Source organism: Python bivittatus, unplaced genomic scaffold (assembly GCF_059951505.1).
Source record: "Python bivittatus isolate LINGU-HERP-01145 unplaced genomic scaffold, Pbiv_v1 ctg000580_np1212, whole genome shotgun sequence".
NCBI lineage: Eukaryota > Metazoa > Chordata > Lepidosauria > Squamata > Pythonidae > Python > Python bivittatus.
This window is the reverse complement of record NW_028277087.1, coordinates 25,099,089-25,121,763: the sequence shown is the minus strand read 5'-3', so window position 1 is coordinate 25,121,763 and position 22,675 is coordinate 25,099,089. Positions and strand designations below refer to the sequence as shown.

The 22,675-nt window shown below is 39.3% G+C and overlaps 1 protein-coding gene across 1 annotated transcript in view; it reads left to right on the top strand.

Moving 5' to 3' along the window:
• Positions 1 to 22,675, top strand: part of KIF26A (kinesin family member 26A) — a 171,138-nt gene that overhangs the window by 52,389 nt on the left and 96,074 nt on the right. Inside the window, exon 3 of the mRNA XM_088149779.1 lies at positions 15,361 to 15,876. Coding sequence (XP_088005905.1) covers positions 15,361 to 15,876 — 516 coding nt within the window. The remainder of the gene's footprint in view (positions 1 to 15,360; positions 15,877 to 22,675) is intronic.

Below are 22,675 nucleotides of genomic sequence, written 5' to 3'. Positions count from 1 at the left end.
GTGTATTTTTTTTAAAAATTGTCCCTACCTTGGAATTCAGATGTTGAGGTCCTTATCTAGAAGTTGTCCCTATATTTCAGGGATGGTCAAACTTTTTGGATGTAATTGTGCAAATGTGTGTGATAATGTAGGCAACAACAACAAAAATAAATAAAAAAAATTAACAATGCCCAAATCTTGTGAGATTCCAGAAATTTCATTTCTGAATTTGATGATACATGAAATTTCTGATATTTTTCAGATTTGGATTTAGAACAAACATTAATATTGGAGTTCTTTATTAGGATCTGGGGTGTTATAGATGTTGTATTGATCACCTCTACAGTGCTATTTTGTCAGGAGAAGATAAAGCTATGTGTCCTTGCTTCCATTCTTTAGCTTCACTTTTTTGACTCATGCTCCATAAGCATCAGTTATAAATTGTGATGTTGGAAACAATGACAAAATGAATGTTGTGATGTCATGATGCAACCTCCATCCTTTTGTACTTATGGCATTAGACTCAGGTATGTAAATCACAGGGTTTGTATTGTAATATCATAACTCAAGTTTGTCACTTTCTCCCTGTGGCCACCTGTGGTAATGGGATGGACATTGTATTAACGTGTCAGCAGTTTGCTCTTTTCAGGGAAACTGATGTTTTCTAGCTTCATTCCAGATTAATTATGGGTCCAGTGCAAACTTTTGAAAAATCCAATAATAGCAGACAAGCACATTCTCCATTCATAACTGTTCTTTGCAGTGCACAACTTTAGAAGACTTCCAGATAGCAGCACAGAAATTGCAGTGAGCTGTATAGCAGTAGGTTTGGGAAAACTGCTGTGGGACAGTGATGAAGCTGATAGATGTCAGCTGGACCTGAACAGGCTTTCACTCAAGAACATTAACGAAGTTTCCATAGCAGAGAAATCAAAGTTTCCAAGGATAATAAGAGTTCTTTGAAGCCAGAATGCTTGAATTAGCATCTAAAGAGAGGAACATTAATTTTTTAAAGTATTATTTTGGACACCATACTTTCCTTTATATGAACTGTTGTGCTTTCTTTTTTCTCTTTTTAAATGCTCTGCTTTTACTGGCTCTTTCTAAAGTATTGAATGACATGAATTACACTATCATATACCCTTAGATAAATACCTGGTATTCTTGTTCTCTTGGGAAAATGGGCAAATGCCTTTTGATACCACTTGTGTGATACATCTGGTAATCCTTTTTAAAAAGCAAACCATTAATCCTCCCCTTTTCCTGATTGCCATGAACTGCCTCTGTTTTTCTGATCACTACTCTGTTTTCTGTCAAGGAATAGATAGCAGGAAGCAGACCTTTCCCTGTAAATTTTTTATCAATAGGGAGGATAATAATGGATACTGCAGCATGTCATGTTAGGTAAAAACTAATTTGTAAGCAGGACAGCATAAAATAGGGAAGACAATTAAGTTAGAAGGTCATTAACATTGATTTTTTTTTTCCTGCAAAGTGTGTGTGTGTGTATGTGTTAAGAAAAACAGTATGTATACACACGCTTGGATCAGACACACATTCACATACATATATACAGTCATTAATATTTCTTAGATAAAAATTTGGAAAATAATTTGCAGTGATCTTAAGATTTTATTAAAAAATAGTATCTGTTTCTTTGATAAACATGATACGATTTCAAAATTAAAAAAATAGATTAGCACAAGGCGTTTGCAATATGCACATGCTGTAATTCAAAGAAAGTTGCCATTTAAATCCATAGAAATCAATCTATATTAGTGACGCTCAACAATTCTTACTTATTTCTTGGGCTTAAAACATGATTTATATTATCCAGGCAGGATAAAGAACACATTCTGTCTTTGCTTCTTATTTAATCTGTTTTGTCACTTAAACAGTGGATTTCTACTAAGAATCTAATATCTGCTAAACAAAAAAAGCTTGTATGGATTCCTATTGAGAATGTGGCTCTAGAGCTAGTTGAATATATATATATAATTATTTATTTATTTATATATATATATATAAATAAAATCACAGTTGCTCTGTATGGTGTTTTATCTACTGATTTATTTATTGCTTTTATATATTTGTATCTTCCTGTGTGTTCATGCTGTGTGCAAAATTGCGCTGCAGAAATCCTCTGCTATAGCTGTTATCATTCACATAAGAATCCCATTGGAATAGAAATGAACAATGACATTCTCTTTATTTGCTTTCCTTCTTACTTTCTATTTACAAGATTATGGGAAATCTGGAAATATAAACAGTGATTAAAGTTTTCACTTTAAAAAATCGATTGAGATAGCCACACAACGTGTGCCCATTGAGACAAGTGCAGTTCACTTGCCATGTATTGTCACCCTCCAAATTCGTGATAGTCCCTCTGATTTAGGAATACCAGGAAGCCAGCAAAATCTGAAAGTTTGCAGGCTCTCTGGTTAGCTGCCACATGTTGCAGGCGGTGTGTATTTGTTTAATAGCCTACAAATTGTTCGGTTCTGTTTTGAAAACAATCTTGTTCATAGCAAACAATATTGGTAACATTGATGAGATCTTTTTTAAGGTCTTAGGCACAAAACTAATAATTTACACATATACTAAGCTGATTATTTTGTTGGCAACTTTAGCATATAAAGAGCTTAATTGAAAGAATAATATGAATTAAAAGGAAAATAACTATGTAAGATTGGTCACAACCTCTTTTTTTTTCTTTTACTGATGGAGAAAGAACTGTGAGTGTGACTTGCCAGTGTGAGATGGTAGTCAGATTGTTTGCTCCAGGTATTTAGGAATGCCTACTTGTGAAATCTTACACTTTGAAACAGTTTGGTTGGATTGGATGGGACTATTCCAGTGTTTTTAGGATCTGTCCATTTGCTACTTTTCCTGATTTATCCACCAAAGTTGGTGGTCCAGATGGTGTTTAAAGACCTTTTGTTTTGTATATATACGCCAGAATTGTCAATTGATTTTTCTCTGACAATTCGGTTCTCTTGCTTTACAGTGGCAAATGACCCAGTTTAATAATACTCTTTCTCACACATGCACGTGTACATATAAACACTCTCAATGATGGTTCTGTTAGTGAAGGGAACTCTTTCCAGTCTTCACTAGATACTGCAAACACTAAGAGTTATACTGGCGAATGGTAAGTGCATTTTTATCCTAGTCCATGTTTAGTTGAAAGCCTACTATTTGATTCTACAGTTCCCACATTGTATTAAGCAGCTAAATCAAACTGATAGTATTAAAAGTAGCAAGTAGCCAAAGCTGATCCTTTCAAAATTTGTCAGAGGTCAGTGAAAAATATTTAAGCACATCTTTAACTCTCTCTCCATTCATATCTGGGTAACCTTTCCCCAGCATTTTGAAGTGCTTCTTTGTGAATGAGTTGTTTACTTTGGGTTTTTTGGGGCAGCTGGTTTTAAATTGGTTTTATCGTCTCATGTTTATTGCCATTTTTAATTTTGGTTTTGTAAGGTATGCTTTTAATTTATATATGCTGCTCGGAGAACTTTGAATGAATAAATATATTGTATATTATTCTTCATGCTTTCTCCAAGGTCAAACATAGTGGTTTGGTCTTTCCATGGATTAAGAAGAGCAACAGTTTCAAATTAGTATATGTAGCTTCTTTCCATAAGGTAATTTGAGTGCTGCATGTGGATGTCTTGAGGTAGGGCAAGAGGACTGTCACACATTTATGTTTTGATCTGTTGTAGTCAATGGTATTTGACATGCTCAGGCAACTGCCAGGGACCCAATGAAGCATATTATGAAAGGGAACTGTCTGCCCATGTGTCAGAATTTATTTCTAGCTAGCAGAGAGTACTTGCAGAGTCAACTACCATTCATAATTTCCCACAGTGCCATGGACTGATACCACTTTGGAGTGTTACTGGAAATATAAAGTGATCACCATCTTGTAACTGACCACTAATGATCACAAGTGTTAACACTGTTTTTTTTTTGCTAGGTATGTGTATGTGCTGTAGAAGGCTACTAGACTTCATTTTGCTTATTAGCCTGAAATAGAGATCCCTGCTATAATGAAATCTGGACAACAATTGGTTGGCAGCAAAGAGATAAGAGAAAACTCACTGCTAACTAATGGTTGGCCAGACCTTTGCAATTTAGACACAATGTAGACTTTGTATTTCTCATCTTTTAGTGCTCTCCTCACCTTGAAAAGAGAACAGGAGTTGCTCCTTTTTTCATGAGCTGGGTAGCAAGGAAAAATGCAGCCTGAGAAAATGAAAGCAGAAAGCCTAATTTTGAACTACAATATAACCCATCTCTTGCTCCTGCCCTTATTGATGATTAAGTTGCACTGCCAGGGCCATAGATAAACCATCCATGTTCTAACTTAAATCTGACTGAAACAGTTCTTCTGTAGAGATACAGCAATCTCCACATATCAGTCATATGGAAAATTGATTCCTGTTTACTGACACAAGAAGGAAGGAATGTAGCTCAGTGGTAGATCTGTAGACCTACCAGAGGATCATCTCTATCTGCAACTTCAAGTGGGTGTGTTTGTGAACAGCGCCGGTGGGGACTTGCATTTTGATGGACATCTTTGATGAGCTCCAGATAGGGGGGAGGGTGAAAATTCTGTTAGAATTGTTAAAATAGCAGGCCAGAAGTTCACTGCATTCCGTGGGATGTACTTTCAGCAACTGCATGGGATAGAAGTTCCTCCATAGTTTTAAAAACACAGTTGTTAAGTGCGGAAGTCCAGTCGATATGTTCAGCTTTCCCGTCATAGTCTTGTCGTCGTCTTCTACATTGGTTTCCTCTTTTCCCCAGTCCCCTCCTCTTTCTTATAGCACCTTTGGTAGCATTTGTTGCAGATTTTAATGTCCTCCTTGTGTAAAACTGGAGGGTGTCACTTCCCTCTAAGGTTTTATGTGGAACTCAGGCTATTAAAAGGAAGATTCCCTGGTGCTGGTGGGAAGATTAGGTGGGGAGGGCGGGGCAAGGATTGTCACAGGGCAATAAAACCTCTTTAACAGGGCTGGCTGAATGTTTAAAGTCACATTTAATGTTTCTAACAGTCACTTGTGTTTCCTTCACGCCCATCCATTATCCAGGTGTTTTTGTTGCACCAAGTGGGAAAATAAAAGTAATCACACCATACAGCTGGGGCCTCCATGGGAGCCAAGGTGCAGGATACAGGGTTGGAAGAGCAGGAGAATGGGCCCTCGCCTCTCATTATTTTATTATTACAGAGCAAAAACAAAAGGTGACTATTTTAAAGTGCTTTTACAACCTATTGAGGAAGTAATACTCCTGGAAAAGAGGATCTTTCTGCATATCCTCACATGCTATCTTTATGTTCCAGAGGCATCTGCTTGGCTGCTTGGGAAAGGGGATGCTCTCCTGGAGAATGCCAGAAGTTATTTTGGTGTTGCATATTTTAGCTTCGCTTTATAAACTGCCCTGGGAATATTGTTGAAGTTTATATTTAAACTCATCTAAACTAACTAATGCTTAGTTCCCCTGAGTAAGTATAACACCTCAGGAGCACATCTAACCAAAACCTCCTCTAGACAAAAGACATTTTTTGCATATTGAAAACTAGCATGCCAGAAAGAAGATGAGATTAGAACTTGTCTCCCAGACATTTAATTTTCTTTGTGGATTCAAAAAAAAAATTAAATGGATGGAATTACATTTGGGTAATTGGTACAGCAGAATGCACTTCCTCTTCTGAATTCCAGCCACTCTGTTTCATTCTACTTTGTCTCCAGTTTTCTGTCCCCCTGCCAATCAACATAGCCTCAAGCCTCCCCCAAGCCTGTGGATTCTTCCCTTTTGTCCTTTTGGCATTCTATTCAGCTGGGACTCCCCAGTTTAAGGAGTTAGAATTAGAGGGAGTCCCCAGCAGCATTTCCTCTGAGTAAGTATAACACCTCAGGAGCATATCTAACCAAAACCTTCTCCAGACAAAAGACATTTTTTGTATATTGAAAACTAGCATGCCAGAAAGAAGATGAGATTAGAACTGCAGTGGAATAGCGCAGATGCAATAATTTTAGCTATTTGGAGGACCTAACTAGATAATCTCTGCTCTTGTCCAACTTTACAGTTGCATAGATTGGAAAAGGAGTAAATTCCACTGGTATCATACCTGCCAACTTTAAGATAGTCTTAAGCAAGACTGGGTTTGCATTAGTTGGATGACCTTTATGAAGCATGTAGGTACCAGTGCAGACATTAATCTTTAAAGAAGTAAATGTTTAGAAATGGGAAAGTCCTGAGGGATGGGAGAGAAAAATTTTTAAAAGAATTTTCCTGTGTTCTTTTTTAATAATTGCAGCCCTGGATTTTACTCTCTCCCCTTCCCAAATACTTGAGTCTTCTTAAATGCATTAAGATCTCATTTGTGTGAGGATCTTTCCCTATATATTCCTGTTTGAATATTAAAAGCAGCCGAGAGGGCTCTTCTGTACATCGCACTACTGGGAAAAATAGATTGAGGATGAGAGAGAGAGAGGGAGTGGGGGGGGGGAGGGCTGTTTTAATTAGGATTCTTGGACTATGAAATGCATGATTTCCTAAGGACAGACTGAGACTGATGGTTTTACTCTAGCTCAAAGGGAAGATGGAGTGATTTACTCAAAGTTGAGGGTGTATCTATGTCTTAGTGGCCATAGTTCACCACACTATATATATTGAATTATGGGGTGATTATTTTAATGACCTTTGCTTTAAACATTTTAACATTTGTTTATTTCAGTAATTCTATTTGTGTCCTGCTTTTCTTCCCAAGGGAGCCCAAAGCAATGCACTAAAACAGTATAAAATGCAGAATTTAGTTGAATAACATTTAAAATGAAAAAGAACATACCAGCAAGGCAGTTAATATGAAAGTAGTTGGTTTTATTGTTACTGTAATATTTTTATTGTTTTACTGATTTTATTGTGCTCTGAGATTCACTGATAGAGGGTGAACTATGAATATTTTAACAAATATACCACCAAGATACATCCATGTTGCTATCTGATAATTTGGTGAGGAGTTAGCAGTGATCCCTTTTAAGTCTCTCCCCTCTTCATCCCTCCCCTCTTCCCCTGAATCAAGACTGGTGTTTTTAGGAAGACTCAGTATTTCAGGAAACAGCTTATGGGCAAGATAGAAAGGATGTCAATCTGACCCCCACTGCATCTGATTTTTCTGGTTTCACTGGCTACCATCTTGTTTGTGGAAAGGGCTAACAATTCACTCTTGGACTTCTCTGCACTAATATACATGTTGGCTATTTTCCATAACACATTGAGTTACACTTACTAGAGGCTGTGCTGGTTGCTTCTTGGTGTAGAAACTGAAGATGTGTTCCCAAAAATAGAAGGGCCAAGGCATTTCAAGTATCAAATAAGAGCAGGTGCAATTCTAGTATGTGCTTGCCAGCTGGCTTTGGCTTAATCATAGATTGACATGTCCCCACCCCCATGTCCAATGCTTTATGAATGGTTAGTTAGGAAGATTTACTTCTATTGAAGGAATATGGTGTCGAACCTCCATGTCTTCATGTCCCGTGTGCATGTATCAGAATGCTACACAGTCTAATAAAGAAACCTGTTTAATAGATGCATGTAATGTCTGGAAATCTAGAAATCACTTTAAGTTGTCCTGATAAATATGCGTTCAGTAGATGGAGATACAACGAAGCAGTCTTATATAAATGACTGTCTAATGATAGTTTTCTTGTTATAAATGTATTTTAGGACAGAATATATATTATAGCTTATATATGATATGGGAGATTCTTTTTTATTAAAGTTTACAAATACAAAGATAAAAAATTAATGCAAACTAAGAATATAAAAAGGAAAGGTTAATATATATTAACTTTGATCAAATAAGTCCACTTTATATTCCTTTCATTTACTTTTAAGAAGCTTGATTTTTAATCCCTTCAAATAGCGTCCCACAAGCTGATTTCTAATCATTTTCTCTTTGTCTCCTCTCAGAAATTCCTTCACTAGTTTAACATGTTTCTTTTGTAAATCCAAGATAAGAAAGCTATCCAAGTCACTCTTCTGATGTATTATTTGTATGTTCCCTTTAATTATTAAGACATCAGCCTGTTTCACTTGTAAATCCAGTGTAATATTCTTTTCCATATCATTTTTGTAATAGTCCATCTGGTCCCTTAATTCATTTATAACTTTCCATATCCAATGTTCTAGTCACCCTTTTGCTGTTTATTCAAATTTTTTATTTTTTTTATTTTTCAAGTCCTTAAACTTGCATGAAACGTCTTTACTCTAGGATAGAAGGAAACTCACCTGGTTTAATGAAACTTGCCTTTCTGAATGTTCTTAACTTCCAAAAAGCCATTAACAAGCAATTTCTTAAAGAGGCTAAGAGAGGACGTATGCAAACCCAGTGTCCGTTTGAAGGTGCCGAACCGCAGCTTAGGTGAGATGACTTTTCCCTACCCCCTAGAGCTCTAAAAACCACTGGAGACCACTATCATAAGGTCTCTCATGGGGAACCTCTGTATGGAGTGCTTGTGGGTGATCCTGGTCCTCTCCTTGCTCCAGAGATGAATTCTGAGGAGCCGATCCATTCACCGGCTCCTCTTTCCACCGCAGCCATTGGTTCCACTTTCTGCAGAGCTGTCTTCAGTCTGCCATTGCTTCCCCAGAAGTCATGATACCAGAGATTCTTGATTGGATTTCCCAAGTCATTTGGAGTAGCAAGAAGGTTTTTACATATCAGTGAGGGAAGAACAATCACATTTTCCCAATCTAATTCACACCTGCCCTCCAGTTACTATATCTTGCAGTGGGAAAACCTGCCCAAATGTATCCTCCCCACTGTTACTTCTAAGTAACACTATAAACATTAGGATAGCCACTCACGTTTGGCTCATATTACATTAATATAAATCAATAAAATACAATATAGAATTATAAAAGCATCTTAAATGTTGTTAATAGCAGAGCAGTAAAAGATTTTCAAGCATTGAACAGCAGGAAATACTACATTTTTTTTCAGTTAAAAACAAAAGAGAATAATTATGATTTTAAAGCCCTTTTAGAAAGCTATTCCCCATCACAGCCAAACTGTGTTTTTTTTTTCCCTGAGCTGGTGAGGATGCTTCCTAAGACTGGGCTGTAGCCACCCACTGTATTTTTATTTCCCAGGAATGTGTAGGAGCATGTGTGGTGTTTAGAAGCATTTTTGGAAATAAAGGTGTTGCTGGAGCCTGGTATTCTACTTTGCAGAGAGTCAGCTTTCCATTTGGTTATTCATTTATTTTTAAAACTGAATACTTTTCAGGCAGGGAAACTGTCAGAGTACAAAGGAAGTGTTTGCAGGCCTTTGGGACTCAGAAGCACAAGTTACTGACTCTTGAAAAGTGGGATATCCAGTTCGAATTACAGGGATACATTACATGGCAGTAGAAACTCTTGTTTTGCAGATGATGATGATTTATTAGATTTAATACAGCTGCCCACTCCAGTGGACTCTAAGTGGATTACAGAAATAATTAGTAATGAAAACAATTGAAACATAAAATAGAACATGACAGCCCGGACTAAAAACAACCATTGAAACCAAGCACAACAGATTCCGCCCCCCCCCCCCAACACAATACTTTTTGCTTCTTAGCCCAGTGGCTTCAAATGCACTGGACTTTAGTTTCTATAATCCTCAGCCATAAAATCCAACATTTCCAATGGGTGTCATGTCAGAGAAGATCTACATATGCTATATGTAGATGGGATATATCTATACTATGGCAAAGTTGTATTGTGTGATGTCCAGAAGAATGTTATTGCCTTTTTCAATCTGCCTTTTGAGATTTAACTTTTGCACAGGAATGGATTCTTTTTCCTATTTTTAATGGCTAGTAGCCACGACCAGTCTAGGTTTAGTTTTCTCTGTAGGTATAAAACATCTCTCAGCAGGTAGCTAGAGAGGGGCCTTCCTTTGCTCTGAATATAAGCAACTTCCTTTAAAACTTCAAAGGCTTTTTTCCCCTAAGGTCTCCAAAGAGAGTGAAAAGCTGTAATTAAAATACCTTTCAGCAGGACTCATAAATCAGTTTACTAATATGGTATACAGTGTGCATATGTCTGTAGGGAAAGGGAACAATGGGGCAGTAAATAGTTAGAGTTTCGTTCCCTGCTAATAGATACATCTAACTTTGGCAGGAGAATATGCTAATGTTAGTTGTATTTGCTATGATTGTCTGGATTTAGACATATAATTTGGCAAAATGTCCTTTGTGATTCCTGTTGAGCATTAGAATGAATGTTTGGTCAGTTTGCTCACTAATGTATTTTGTCATTTTTTAAAAAAATAGTGCTAAGTAGCCAATGTATAGTAATGAAACAAAATCTTCATTAAGGAGTTAAGTACTTTGCAGAGAACTAGGATGGTGACCGGAGGGGGCTGGCCTATATTTATGGGCTATCTACAGAACTGAATGCAGCTTATCAATCACATATGTGCTGTCTGTTGATTCCCTCCCTCACCCCCACTATTTATTTTTTTAATTCAATTTTGAGGCTGCCTGACTTGGTGGTGACTCTTGGTAACTTACAATTAATAGGGAAAAACAACATAGAAAAAAAATCACAACTGACTGAAAGACAGCACACTACAATAAAAACCCCCCAAACCATGGGGACTCTGCACCCTGCCCAAGGCCTGGGAGAACAACCACATTTTAATGATTTTCTGAATGTTGTTAAGGTGAGAGCTATATGAGTCTCTGGAGGGACGTCATTTCAGAAGGCAGGCACTGCAACAGAGAAGGGAGACTTCTTGGGTCCTGCAAGGTGACATTGTTTAATCGACAGGACCTGGAGCATGCCCACTCTGCCTGACCTCAGTGGCTAGGCAGGAACACTTGGAGACAAGAACTCCGTCAGGTAGCCAGGCCCTATGTCATGAAGGGCTTTATAGGTGATAATCATCACCTTGAATTGCAGCCAGAAGCACACTGGTAACCAGAGCAGCTTGCAAAGCAGTGGGGACACATGAGCATAATGCAACATATCCATTACTGCTCACGCTGTCATGTATACATGAAATAGAATAGTTTCTGAATTTTAGAGGAGAGGGTTTGAACCCTTCTCATATCTGCTTTTATTTGTGATGTTTTCAGGTCTTCCATGAAGTTCACAAATAAAATTTGTTAGTTGGGAAAGGTGCTACTAAACTCCTGATTTTTTATTTTTTTTTTGCCTCCATAGACTAATATGGCTCTCCTCTTACAGTGTCATGAAGCTCAGAGTGATATACTGTATATGCTTTCCTCCCCCAAAGATAACTAGTGAATTTCTAGTCTGAATGGGGATTCCAGTTCGCTTATTCTACATTTCAGTTCAGCTACCCTGATGCAAAATGATGCAAGTATGTAATACACATAATTTCTGTGACTACATCATGATGTCATTGGGGCTTCCTCTGGATGTATAGGATCCCATGACTGATGTTTTTTGCTATTTTGACTTTGAGGATTTCCTAGACAAGTGCCTCCAGATTATTATTGGAATTTCCAAAAAAGCTAAGATAGTTGTTCCCCAACCTTGGAGGAATTGAATCCAACAGATATAATGGGTTGGGGAAGGATAAGCTAAATACTGAAAAAGTATAAGAGATTCTGTATATCCATGTCAGGGCATTTTTTTAAAAATAGCTTTAAATGTATGTCCCAATTAAAAGTGGAAAGGTAGTAGGTTTTTAATGATAACATTTCCTGAAGATCATTCACAGCTTGGCATTAAATCAGGAAAACTTTGGAGATGTGTATTTGCAAGTGTGCGAGATTTGGAAAGGTTTGCTAATTTGGAAAGATGTTTTGGAAACAGTCCTAATTAAGATAGGTGATTTGCTTTGTCTGCTTTCATTATGTCATATTAAAGCATCCCTCATCCTCCTGTCTAGAATTTAAAATGCAAACCATCAGTCTATGCTGTGATTTCCTGTTTAAAACCTTAACTGCTGAAAGAGCTCAGAGTGAGCCCTTGAAGTTGGCCACGTCTGTTGGAGGACATTAGTATTAACTATAGATTTATACCCAAACTGTATTTAATCTTTTGTTTTAATCCTCACAGTAGCACTGTTTGGGGAAGCAAATCCAAGGAGTTCACCCTGGCTCTGAAATAAATTATGAGAGAAATTCACTCAGTGGAAGAAAAGTAGTTTTTTTTTTAAAATCAGCTCTTTGGTGTGCATATCACAGCATCTTGGAAGAAGCTTTCTTGAATTTCTCATCAAATAAGTTGCATTATAAAGATGTCCTAGTAGTATGCATCTAGGTTTTGCAAATGATGAGAAAGTTGGACTACAAAGTATTTTTGTAGAGAGTTGAAAGTAACGCTGCTTTTCCATGATGTGAACTCATGATTTCTTCCAATGTCACTTTATGTCAAAATAGTTGAATAGGCTTTTGATGAACTTGAAATTCCTGATGAACTTACTAACCAAGGGGGAACTGGGATAACTGTATATACTATGAGAAGCAATGCTTCATTTATACCACCCTTGATTTTCTGAAGTGTATATTCAGCTCTGGTACTCATCCTCATACCATCCTGGGCAAATGGCTGCCCAGTCTTTTCTTGAAAACCTCCAGTGATGGAGCATCTATGACTTCAGGAGGCAAGTTGTTCCACTACTTAATAGCTCTCACAGTCAGGAAATAGTCCTTCTTTCAAGTTTGCAATCTTCCTTTATAAAGCTTCCACTCATTGGTTCTTGTTTTACCCTTGGGTGCTATGGAGAATACATCCACACTTTCTGCCCTGTGACATCCTTCAAGTAATGGAAGACTGCTATTGTGTCTTCCCTTAGCCTTCTCTTCTTTAGGTTAACCATGCCCATTTTTTAAACCATTCTTAATAGGATTTAGCCTCTGAGTCCCTCACCATCTCTGTTGCTCTTCTCTGTACGTTTTTTAGTTACCCAGCATCCTCCTTGTTTGATGGCAAACTGGACACATGTTCATGTTCCAGGTTTGGTCTGACTAGTGCAGTATAAAGGCAGTATGGTAACGTCCCATCATCTTGACACTGTACTTCTCTTGATGTAGCCCAAAACTACATTGGCTCTTTTGGTAGCTGTGGCATACTGCTGGCTCATGCTTAATTTATGGAGTACCAGGAGATATCTTTCTTGCAGGTACTACTACTGAGCCTGGTATCTCTGAATCTGTTTCTTTCTGCCTAAGTGCAGAATGTTACACTTCTCACCATTGAACAGCATTTTGTTGGATGGGGCCCAATGTTCAAGGCTACCAAAAACTTTGAGCCTATCTTCTGATGTATTAGGGTAGTTGAAATCCCCTGTTGTCACAGTGGCATGTTTCCTTGATCCCTTGGTCATCTGGTTTGTGAAGATTTCCTCTACATCTTCTGCTTGATTGGGTGGCCTGTAGTACAATTTTTCTAATTATTATTAGAGACACAAATAACAATAGAAGGGCTAACAGGATGTGGTAGAACTCTTTTTAATGCTCAGATGTTCCAGTATGCATTGTTCCTTCATTGTAAGACTTTGAAATGTAGTTGTGGTGTTAACAAAAATATCTGCAAATAGTAAGTTTGTTTCTGAGCATGATAAAACTTGAGTATATTAGACCTTGTTAGGAATGAGGGAAAAATATGTTCAGATTACAATTTAATGCAAACTCAATTTGTATTTCCTGCATTCCAGGATACAGCTTTTGTTGCTCCTTTTAGATTTTGGAGCACTATTTTGCAAAAACAACAACAACAACAAAAATAAAATCTATACATTGTGCACGTACCCGGAAGAAAGTATAAAAATAACATTGAAGAAAATTGCTTCCTCCCCCAAATGTATATATTAGAATGGTGTGCCCCCAAATACCTACATTAGAAATATGTATAAAAGTGCACATTCTCTGGCAGACTCTTTTTTTTAAATGCAGTTTGATACTGAAAAAGAATGAAACAAACTGGTGTAAAAAATGAGATGTGAAGCGATATTGAACACGATGGATTTGTCCATCCCTAGTTATCGCTGTTTTTTAAATGGAGAGCTAATTAAAAGGCAAGTAGATGAGCAGTTATCAAGTGCACCACAAGCTCTATTGTTAGTGCCTGATAATCATTTTCACGCTGGGCATTATAGAGTGATGGTGCTTATTATGGCTTATTAATCAACTATGGAGAGTCTGCCAAGGACTCAAATGATGCTTAAGTGTGTGATAGCCTAATACATTCCCATGTAATCACAGCCAAAGAGGAGATTGTATAGAAAGTAGTTCTCTAATATCTGACAGCTAAGTTTCAGTTCATACTTGAACTCTAAAAACTTTCTTTTTAAGTGTTTTTTTTTAAGCTTTATAGTACAGGTAGGCAAATTTCAATTGAAGTTCTAATAAACTAATAAACAAGAGCAGGGATACACTAAATTCCTTGATCTGGGGATGGAATGTTCCAGAGAACTCTGGAAATTTCTGTTTCTTCTAGATCATGTTGAACCTCCTTCAACAAACCATGGTATTCCAGAGATGGTTCAGAAGTTTTGGGAAGTAAATCCTCCCAAAATGAAAGTGGTTTAAGATGTTCTGGGGTGGTCTAGCCCTGAAACAGGCATGTTTTGGCTGGAGCACTGTATCTGGAACACCTTAAATCACTTTTGGTTTGAAGGATTAACTCCTGGAAACTGCCAAACCATGTAACTGCATGGTTCCGGGGTATATTTGGCACAGTCCAGGGGGAAATGGAACTAGAATTGGAAGTTTTCTGAAATGTTCTGTTCCTCCATTAACGAATTTTGCGAATCTCCGAACTGGAGCCTTATGCACAAGTCATACACTTAGAATGTTAGAGTTATGAGCCCAGAATTGAACTGAGCTCACAGTTCTTCCACAGAAAATACATCCCTTTCAGAACAGATTTTTTTCCTCAGGAGAATGTATGCATACATATTTGAGGATTGTGTGCTTTGAATGAAAAATAATCCAAACTCACTTCTGAGCATATCCAGTTAGAATATTTTCATGTGACCAGTGATAAGGAAGACTTCCACTGGAGACCATAGAAATCTACTGCATATTCAAATAGAAATATTGTACTACAGTGGATGGCCCAATCATTTATCTGTGCTTTTGGAGAAAGATTGTGACTCAGTGCCAGAATGCAGGCTGTGCAATAGATCTCTCATTCGGTTCCAAGATCATGTTGAAGGGAAAAAGATTTGCTTCAGGCCTGGAAGAAATTGCTGTGATTCTGGGGGACAGTTCTGGGCTAAGAGAATAAATATTCAGTATAAAGCAGGTTAATGTAGTTTGTACCCTAATATTTGATTTTATTTTACTTTTTTCCTGGTAGTATTCTTTGGTCTTAACTTGTTTTGCTTCTGTTCTTGTTTTGTTTCAGGACCCACGATTATCAGCTTTAATTTTTGACAAGCTTCAAGTGCCTGAATATTTACAGAAACCTAGGAGTGAAGGGGAAAGCAGGTGTGATGTTTGTGCTGCCCACCTGAATCAGCTGAAGCAAGAAGCAATCCAGGTCATCCACAACCTTGACCAAGCCAGCTGTCAAGAGGCAACAGATCCCCCCCAAAGTACCGTGGCAATGGCCGCTGTGATACCAAGATTGACCTCCCAAAACATGGTCAGTGTCTCTTCTCAGAGGGATGGGTCCCTCATGGCTGGACAGGGGGGTAGACAGCCTGGCAAAACTACAAGCTTTTTCTCTGGGACGGAGAGGAAGAAGGGACTAGGGTGGCCACAAGGTGCAGGTGGCTTCCCAAACTCCAGTGTTCAAGTGACAGTGGCTCCCAGTGGCCTTAGTGGAGCATTGAGCTCAGTAACGATCCAGGCTCAGCAGTACCTTGAAGGGATGTGGAGTATCTCCCGAGTGAACAGTTTTCTTCCTCAAGCTTGTCTAGTAAGTAACTGTCTACTATGTTTCTGATATTCCACAAAGTTACAGGTTCCTCTACCTTGAAAGCTTTTACTCAACATGGGGCCTTTTAAGAGTCTGAGAGGGCCCAGGAGATGGGATGTTCATTTGAAATCTACTTTTCTTATCCCTGCATTCTCTGTCAACACATATTTTTCTTCATTGTTCTTTACCCATTGAAGTCAATGGCTTAGTTAACCAGGGTACATAATACTGAAATAACTCTTGGAATTACTTTTTAGCTGGTTAGTTTTATTGTCCTGAATGAAAAGTAATGATCCACCTGATTATTTCAAATACTTCACACAGGACTCCATCCATGTCCGAAACTTGGGACAGTTACCCTGCTGTGCCCTTTCCACCTTCTACCCCTTCACCAAAGATAGACTAACTCAAGAGCTAATTTCAGAGCTGTGGCTGCCATGTTTTACCTACAGAATTCAAGGCTCTTGGAGTGATGCTAGTGGGGTTTTTCCTTCTCCTCCTCATTTTTGAAAGAAAGAGAAATACTCTCATTCCTCTATAAGGGGCAGTGTCTGTATGGGGTAAGTGGGAGTTAGGCTGATGAAAGTGGTGTTGCTACACAAGCACCACTACTTTTCTATATGCACTGCAATGTTGCATGCATGCCCCAAAGGGCCAGCGCTTGTGGTGCAACACTGTGATCCTAAAGGGAAAAGAAATTTATTTATTTAGCTGCTCATCTCATGTACCTGAGACTGGGTGGCTCACAGAGTTTAAATAACAAAAAACCAAACCCATATAAATAGCCCAAAACAAAGACAACAAAAAGAATTAAAAACAAGTGAAAACAGTGAAAACAATTTACCATAAAACATAAAAATGTGGAAGACTGCCAACCAGTAGCTTACAGGCAACACAGCCATCTCACAGGCTCCATTCCTCCATGGGATCCCCAGGCCTGATATCAAAGCCATGTCTTCAAGATCTTTTGAAAGACCAATGGGGTTGGGGCCGATCTAACTTCTGGGGGGTTGATGTTCCATAGGGTGGGTGCCATGGCAGAAAAGGCTCTCCTCCTGGGTCCTGTCAGATGGGACCTGGCTCCTTAGTAGATGGGACCCATAATGTGTCCTTCTGCCGGACCTGATGGGATGGGTAGATGTAACCAGGGAGAGGTGGTCCTGCAAATAACCTGGTCCCATACCATGTAGGGCTTTATAGGCCAGTGCTTCCTGTGCTACTGAAGCCACAAAAGAATTGAAATAGCTCCTCAAGTCAACATCTACACATATAGTAGCAAATTGTGGTCAAAAAGCAATTATTTATTTATAAAGTTTATATCTACCTATCTTCATGTCTACTATTTTATTTTTTTACAAATTTTACAAATTATTTTTACAAATTTTACAAATTATCGTTTTATTCATAGGGAACTCAAGGTGGCTAACAAAAAAACCTCCATATACAGTTAAAATTTTATAAAAACAATTACAACCACTATTAAAACTAGGGTGAAACTCAAAAGGTTGAAGAGGATGTCTTGAATCCTTTTCTAAAGGCAGGTAGTGTGGGACTGAGCACAACTCTGTTAAAAACAAATAGGAGATCTCAGAAAGTTTGGGTATTTTTACGAGGGCCTGTCCTACTGACTTTAATGTCTGGATAGGTTCACATTGAGAAGATATCTGTCATTAGAAACATTATCTCCCTTACATGGAGGACCACATGTCCAAGGTCCAAATTCACATAATTCTTTCTCACTAAATAAAAGCAGTGGAAGGAACATAACTTATTTCTTATCCACACACACATATACAGTATATGTATGTGTATATGTGAGATGTATATGTGAGATACATACTGTATCTCATATGTATGAGATATGTATATGTGAAGCGGCTGGATAGCATAGTGGTTAGAGTACTGCCCTTTGATGTGGGAGACCAGGGGTTGACTCCCGGCTGGTACCTACCTTACCAGTAGGGGTCCTTGGGCAAAGATCCCCTAACGCTTCACTTGCCTATCTTGGATAAGAGAGTGACACAAACTAAGAGAGTCATGCTGGCTTGGATGTCGCCTGGATTAACAACATCCACATCAGATGTTGGGGAACCAGGACAATCTGACAATAAATGGGCTACTGGAACAAACCATACATGGATGAGACAAGGGAACTTGGAATTGATGGAATGCTACTACAACAGTAGACCTAATGAGAGGGGATATATGAAATGTATGAGGGAACTGTGGATGGATAGAAGACCTACATCCACACTAACTGAGAAACAGTTACCCAACGCTTCAACATAGTGATGAGGTAAGCTGCTGTCACAACTTGAGACAGACCAACTACACATTACATCCCAGATTCAAGAAGACCTCGAAGAACAACTGGATGTGCAGCCAACATCTGAGGCTGGAATGTCACTGCCACCCCTACATTACAGAACATGGCAGCTGATATGAGGCATAGTTTATGGATAAACTAGCTACAGTCAACCCTCAAGACCGATTATCAAGGCTCAGTGGAAAAGTAACATCAGACAGTATGCTAGAAGATGCCAATAGAGCCCTCATGACAATCCCTACTACCACCATAGCTCAAACTAGTGAACTGGTATATGCTACAGCCGCTGTAATCCTGGAGATGCTTGGCTACACAATCAAGAAGAACAGGAGTACATACCCCTCCCCCCGCCCCCGGAAAGTGAGGCTGGAGGCTAAGATCAAGGCAACTTGGAGAGAGGTTAGGCAGCTGGTGGAACTACAGAAGGGTGTGGAGGTTAAGGATAAGACTCAGCAACTGAAAAAAATACAAGGGACTGACTCCATCTGAAATCCTAGAGACTGCTAAACAAAGGCTCACAGCACTGGCTATCAGACTAAGGAGATACACTAGAAAAGTAGAGGCCAAGAAAATAAATGCCCTGTTCTCCAAAGAACCATCCAAGGTGTATTCCCAGCTGCAGTGCAAGAACACAGTAACAGCAGAGCCACCAACAGCAGAAACTGAACAGTACTGAAGAACATACGGGAGAAAGAGAAGATACATAACACCAGTACAAAGTGGCTGCAGGATCTGAGAGCAGACCATAGCAATCTCCCAGAACAGGAACCAATCGCCGTCACGGTAGCAGACATCCAACAGCAAGTCAAGAACATGAAGAGCTGGACAGCACCTGGACCAGACATGATCCACACTACTGGCTAAAGAAACTAACAGTAGTACATGAATGCCTAGTAGCACAGATGAACCAGCTACTAGCAGCAGGTTCCCACCCAGACTGGCTAAAACAAGGAAATACAGTGCTGATCATGAAAGACCCCCACAAGGGAACAGCACCATCCAACTACCAGCCAATAATCTGTCTCCCCACAACATGGAAAGTCCTATCAGGCATCATAGCTGTAATGGAAGGCATGTGCGAGGAGGATACTGGAATGGAGGATCAAGATTATCATGAAGGAGGGGAAGCATTCTAGGAGAGGTTGCAGAGGAAGCACTTTCTGTGCCCACAGCAGGACTGTGAGAAGATGAAGAAACTGACACTAGCCCCTCCCTAGAGCCTCACGGGGTTTATCCACTAGTTGCTTTAGCATAGGTTTAGTCTGGCGAGATTCTGTCTATAAGGTGTAAGCTAATAAAGGAACGATACTGGACTGGACTGCCTTGTTGTTGTTCTTGGGCTGGGCCTGACAATAGCCACCAAGCTACAGGATCATATGGGCCAGTACATGAGCACAGCTCAGAAGGTCATTGGAAACAACACCAGAGGCTCAAAACACCAGTTGTTCATAGACAGAGCAGTCTCCCAGGACTCAAGTTCTAAACAGACCAATCTGAGCATAGCCTGGATTGACTACAGGAAAGCCTGTGACTCACACATATGGATCTGTGAGTGCCTGGCACTATACAAAGTCAACAGGACACTAAAGACCTTCCTCAAGAACTCAGTGGGACTGTGGAAGACAACACTGGAAGTCAGCTTGCACAAGTGGCCATCAAGTGTGGCATATACCAAGGTGATGCATTGTTCCCAGTGCTGTTCTGCATAGGCTTGAACACCCTCAGCCAGATAATCACAAGGACTGGATACAGGTACAAGTTCAAGAGTGGAACTACCTTCACCACCTCTTCTACATGGATAACATCAAGTTGTATGGTAAGAGTGAACAAGACATCGACTCGCTGATCCACCTGACACGGATCTACAGTGAGGACATTGGAATATCATTCGGACTGGAGAAGTGTGGCCTGATGGTCATGAAGAGAGGAGAGGTGGTTATGACTGATAGGGTGGAACTACCAGCGGGCCACAGAGCAGACATACAGACCAGCTACAGTACCTTGGTATCCCACAGTCTCATGGGAACCACGATGAGGAGGCAAGGAACACAGCAACATCCAAGCGCCACCAAAGACGGGTCCTGAAGAGCCAGCTGAATGGGAAGAACAAGATCCATGCAATCAACATGCCCTCCCAGTCATCAGATCCCCTGCCAGTATATGAGCTGGCCAAAGGAGGACATGGAGGCTGTTGATGTGAAGACCTGGAAGCTTCTCACAATGTATGGAAGTTTCCACCCCAACACCAGAGACTGTACACCAGCCGGAAAGAGGGTGGGTGGGGTCTGATGAGTGTCAACACCACTTTCCTGGACAAAACCCAGAGCATCCAGGAGTACATCGGTAAGATGTCACCCAGAGATGAGCTGCTGAGAGAATACCTGAGGCAGCAGCAGACATAGGAAGGTTCAAGCAGAGGAAGTGCCATGTCAAGACAAGCCCCTTCATGGGATGTACTACTGACAGATAGCTGAGGTGGCAGACATTGGGAAATCTTACCAGTGGCTGGAAAGGGTTGGACTAAAAGACAGCACTGAGGCATTGATTATAGCAGTGCAAGAAGAGGCACTAAGCACCAGTACCATAGAAGCAGGGGTCTACCACACTAGACAGGACCCAAGGTGCAGAATATGCAGAGAGGCCTCAGAGACAGTCCAATATGTAGTGGCAGAGTGTAAGATGCAGGTAGGAACAGCATTCACTGAATGGCAGAACCAAGTAGCTGGCATTGTGTACAGGAACAACTACACAGTGTTAGGGCTAGACCCGCCGAAGTTCAGATGAGAGATTCCACAGAAGGCCATGGAGAATTACAGGGCTAAGATCCTGTGGGACTTCTAGATCCAGTGGGACAGGCACGTACTGGCCAATCAACCAGACATCGCGGTAGTAGACAAGGACCAAAAGACAGCAATGGTGATAGATGTAGCAGTACCAAGTGACAGCAACATCAGGAAGGACAGAACTTTTGCAGGTTATGTGCAGAACCCTCAAACTCCCAGGCCTCTTGTAGAGAACCGTGATTGAGGAAGACACATACTACCCATAGGGCTGAGAGGGGACTTTTTAAAATGTATATGTATACGTATACGTATACGTATACGTATACGTGTATATCTATCATCTGTCTCCCTCCCTCCCTCCCTCCCTCCCTCCCTCCCTCCGTCTTTGGCTATTACTTAAGTAAAAGTGTTTAAATGTTTATTTTAGTACATATTGCTTAAGTTATAACCAATTGCACATCTAGCTGAAAAAAAAATAAACTGAGATCAGTGAGATCTCTAAGTAAATATATTTAGGACTGGCCAGAACTTCTGAACATAGGCAGCAAATTATAGGGTCTCTTTGTTGTCTTACATTTAAATTAGTGGCCATGGTTGGTATTAGAACTATTTGAATGTATCCTTGTCTTGAGCTGGACAAGGCTTGGGAGAGTCTAAGCTGTCTTTTGTTCAATTTTACAGGAATAGTCACAGAGCAAAATATCTCACTGTAACACTTCCACTTTATGTGCTCCAGTGCTAGCTAAACTTGTCATAAAGATAGCCTTTTAATCTTTTGTGATGCCTGTGTAAATAATTTCTGTGTAGAACGACTGCATTTTCTTTGTCCGTTGAAGAGTGTAATTATGAATGCTACATTTTCATAATAGCTTTTTATTCACCTCAGAGTTAACAAACTGGAATACAAATTGTGTGTGGTTTAGAGATAATCCTGGATGAAGTATGACAGCTGTTCAAATCTAAATGGTTTCAGTAAACTCTCAGAAAAACATGAAGTTCAGGAATGCAAAAAATATATTCGAGTTGGGTTTCAGTTGGGATTCTAATAGATATTGATATAAATTTGTGAATCTACTGGAAATGGGCAAACAGACGAATTACCATGAAAAAAAGTTATTTGGTGTATTCCCTGGTAACATATTAATATACCACATATAAAGAAAAAGTGGATAATGTGGCTTTCTTGAGAGCAGTAAAATTTTCCAGATAAACAAGGTGGCTTCTAGTTATTGTTTATGCAGTAAATATAAAAACTGAAGGATTATTCCTACCCTTGTGCAGCTTTCCTTATAAACATTAAAGTTGCATGTGAACCTCTGAGCTCCCCCCAAAGGCCTCTTTTTTTTTATTGCACTCTAAGTGAGCACCCATAATTTTCCTGCATCCTTTCTGGATTTTTAGGAATAAGTAAGTGTATACTATAGATGGCCTACAAAGATCTCTTCAGTTTTTTGTTTCTTTTATCAGCATGTGCTATAAAAGGATAAACATTTTTGAATCAGAATCAGCTGATGACAGTTCACTAGATGGCTACCCATACAGAGTTTTTGAGTAAGTGCATTCATATGGTAGTTTGAGAGACATTGAATACATTTATAGAATAGATTTCTATTTAACAGAAATTAAATAGATTATGGAGTGGATTATGGTCGTATCAATTTATTTATTTATGTTCTGGCCCAGTCCAAAG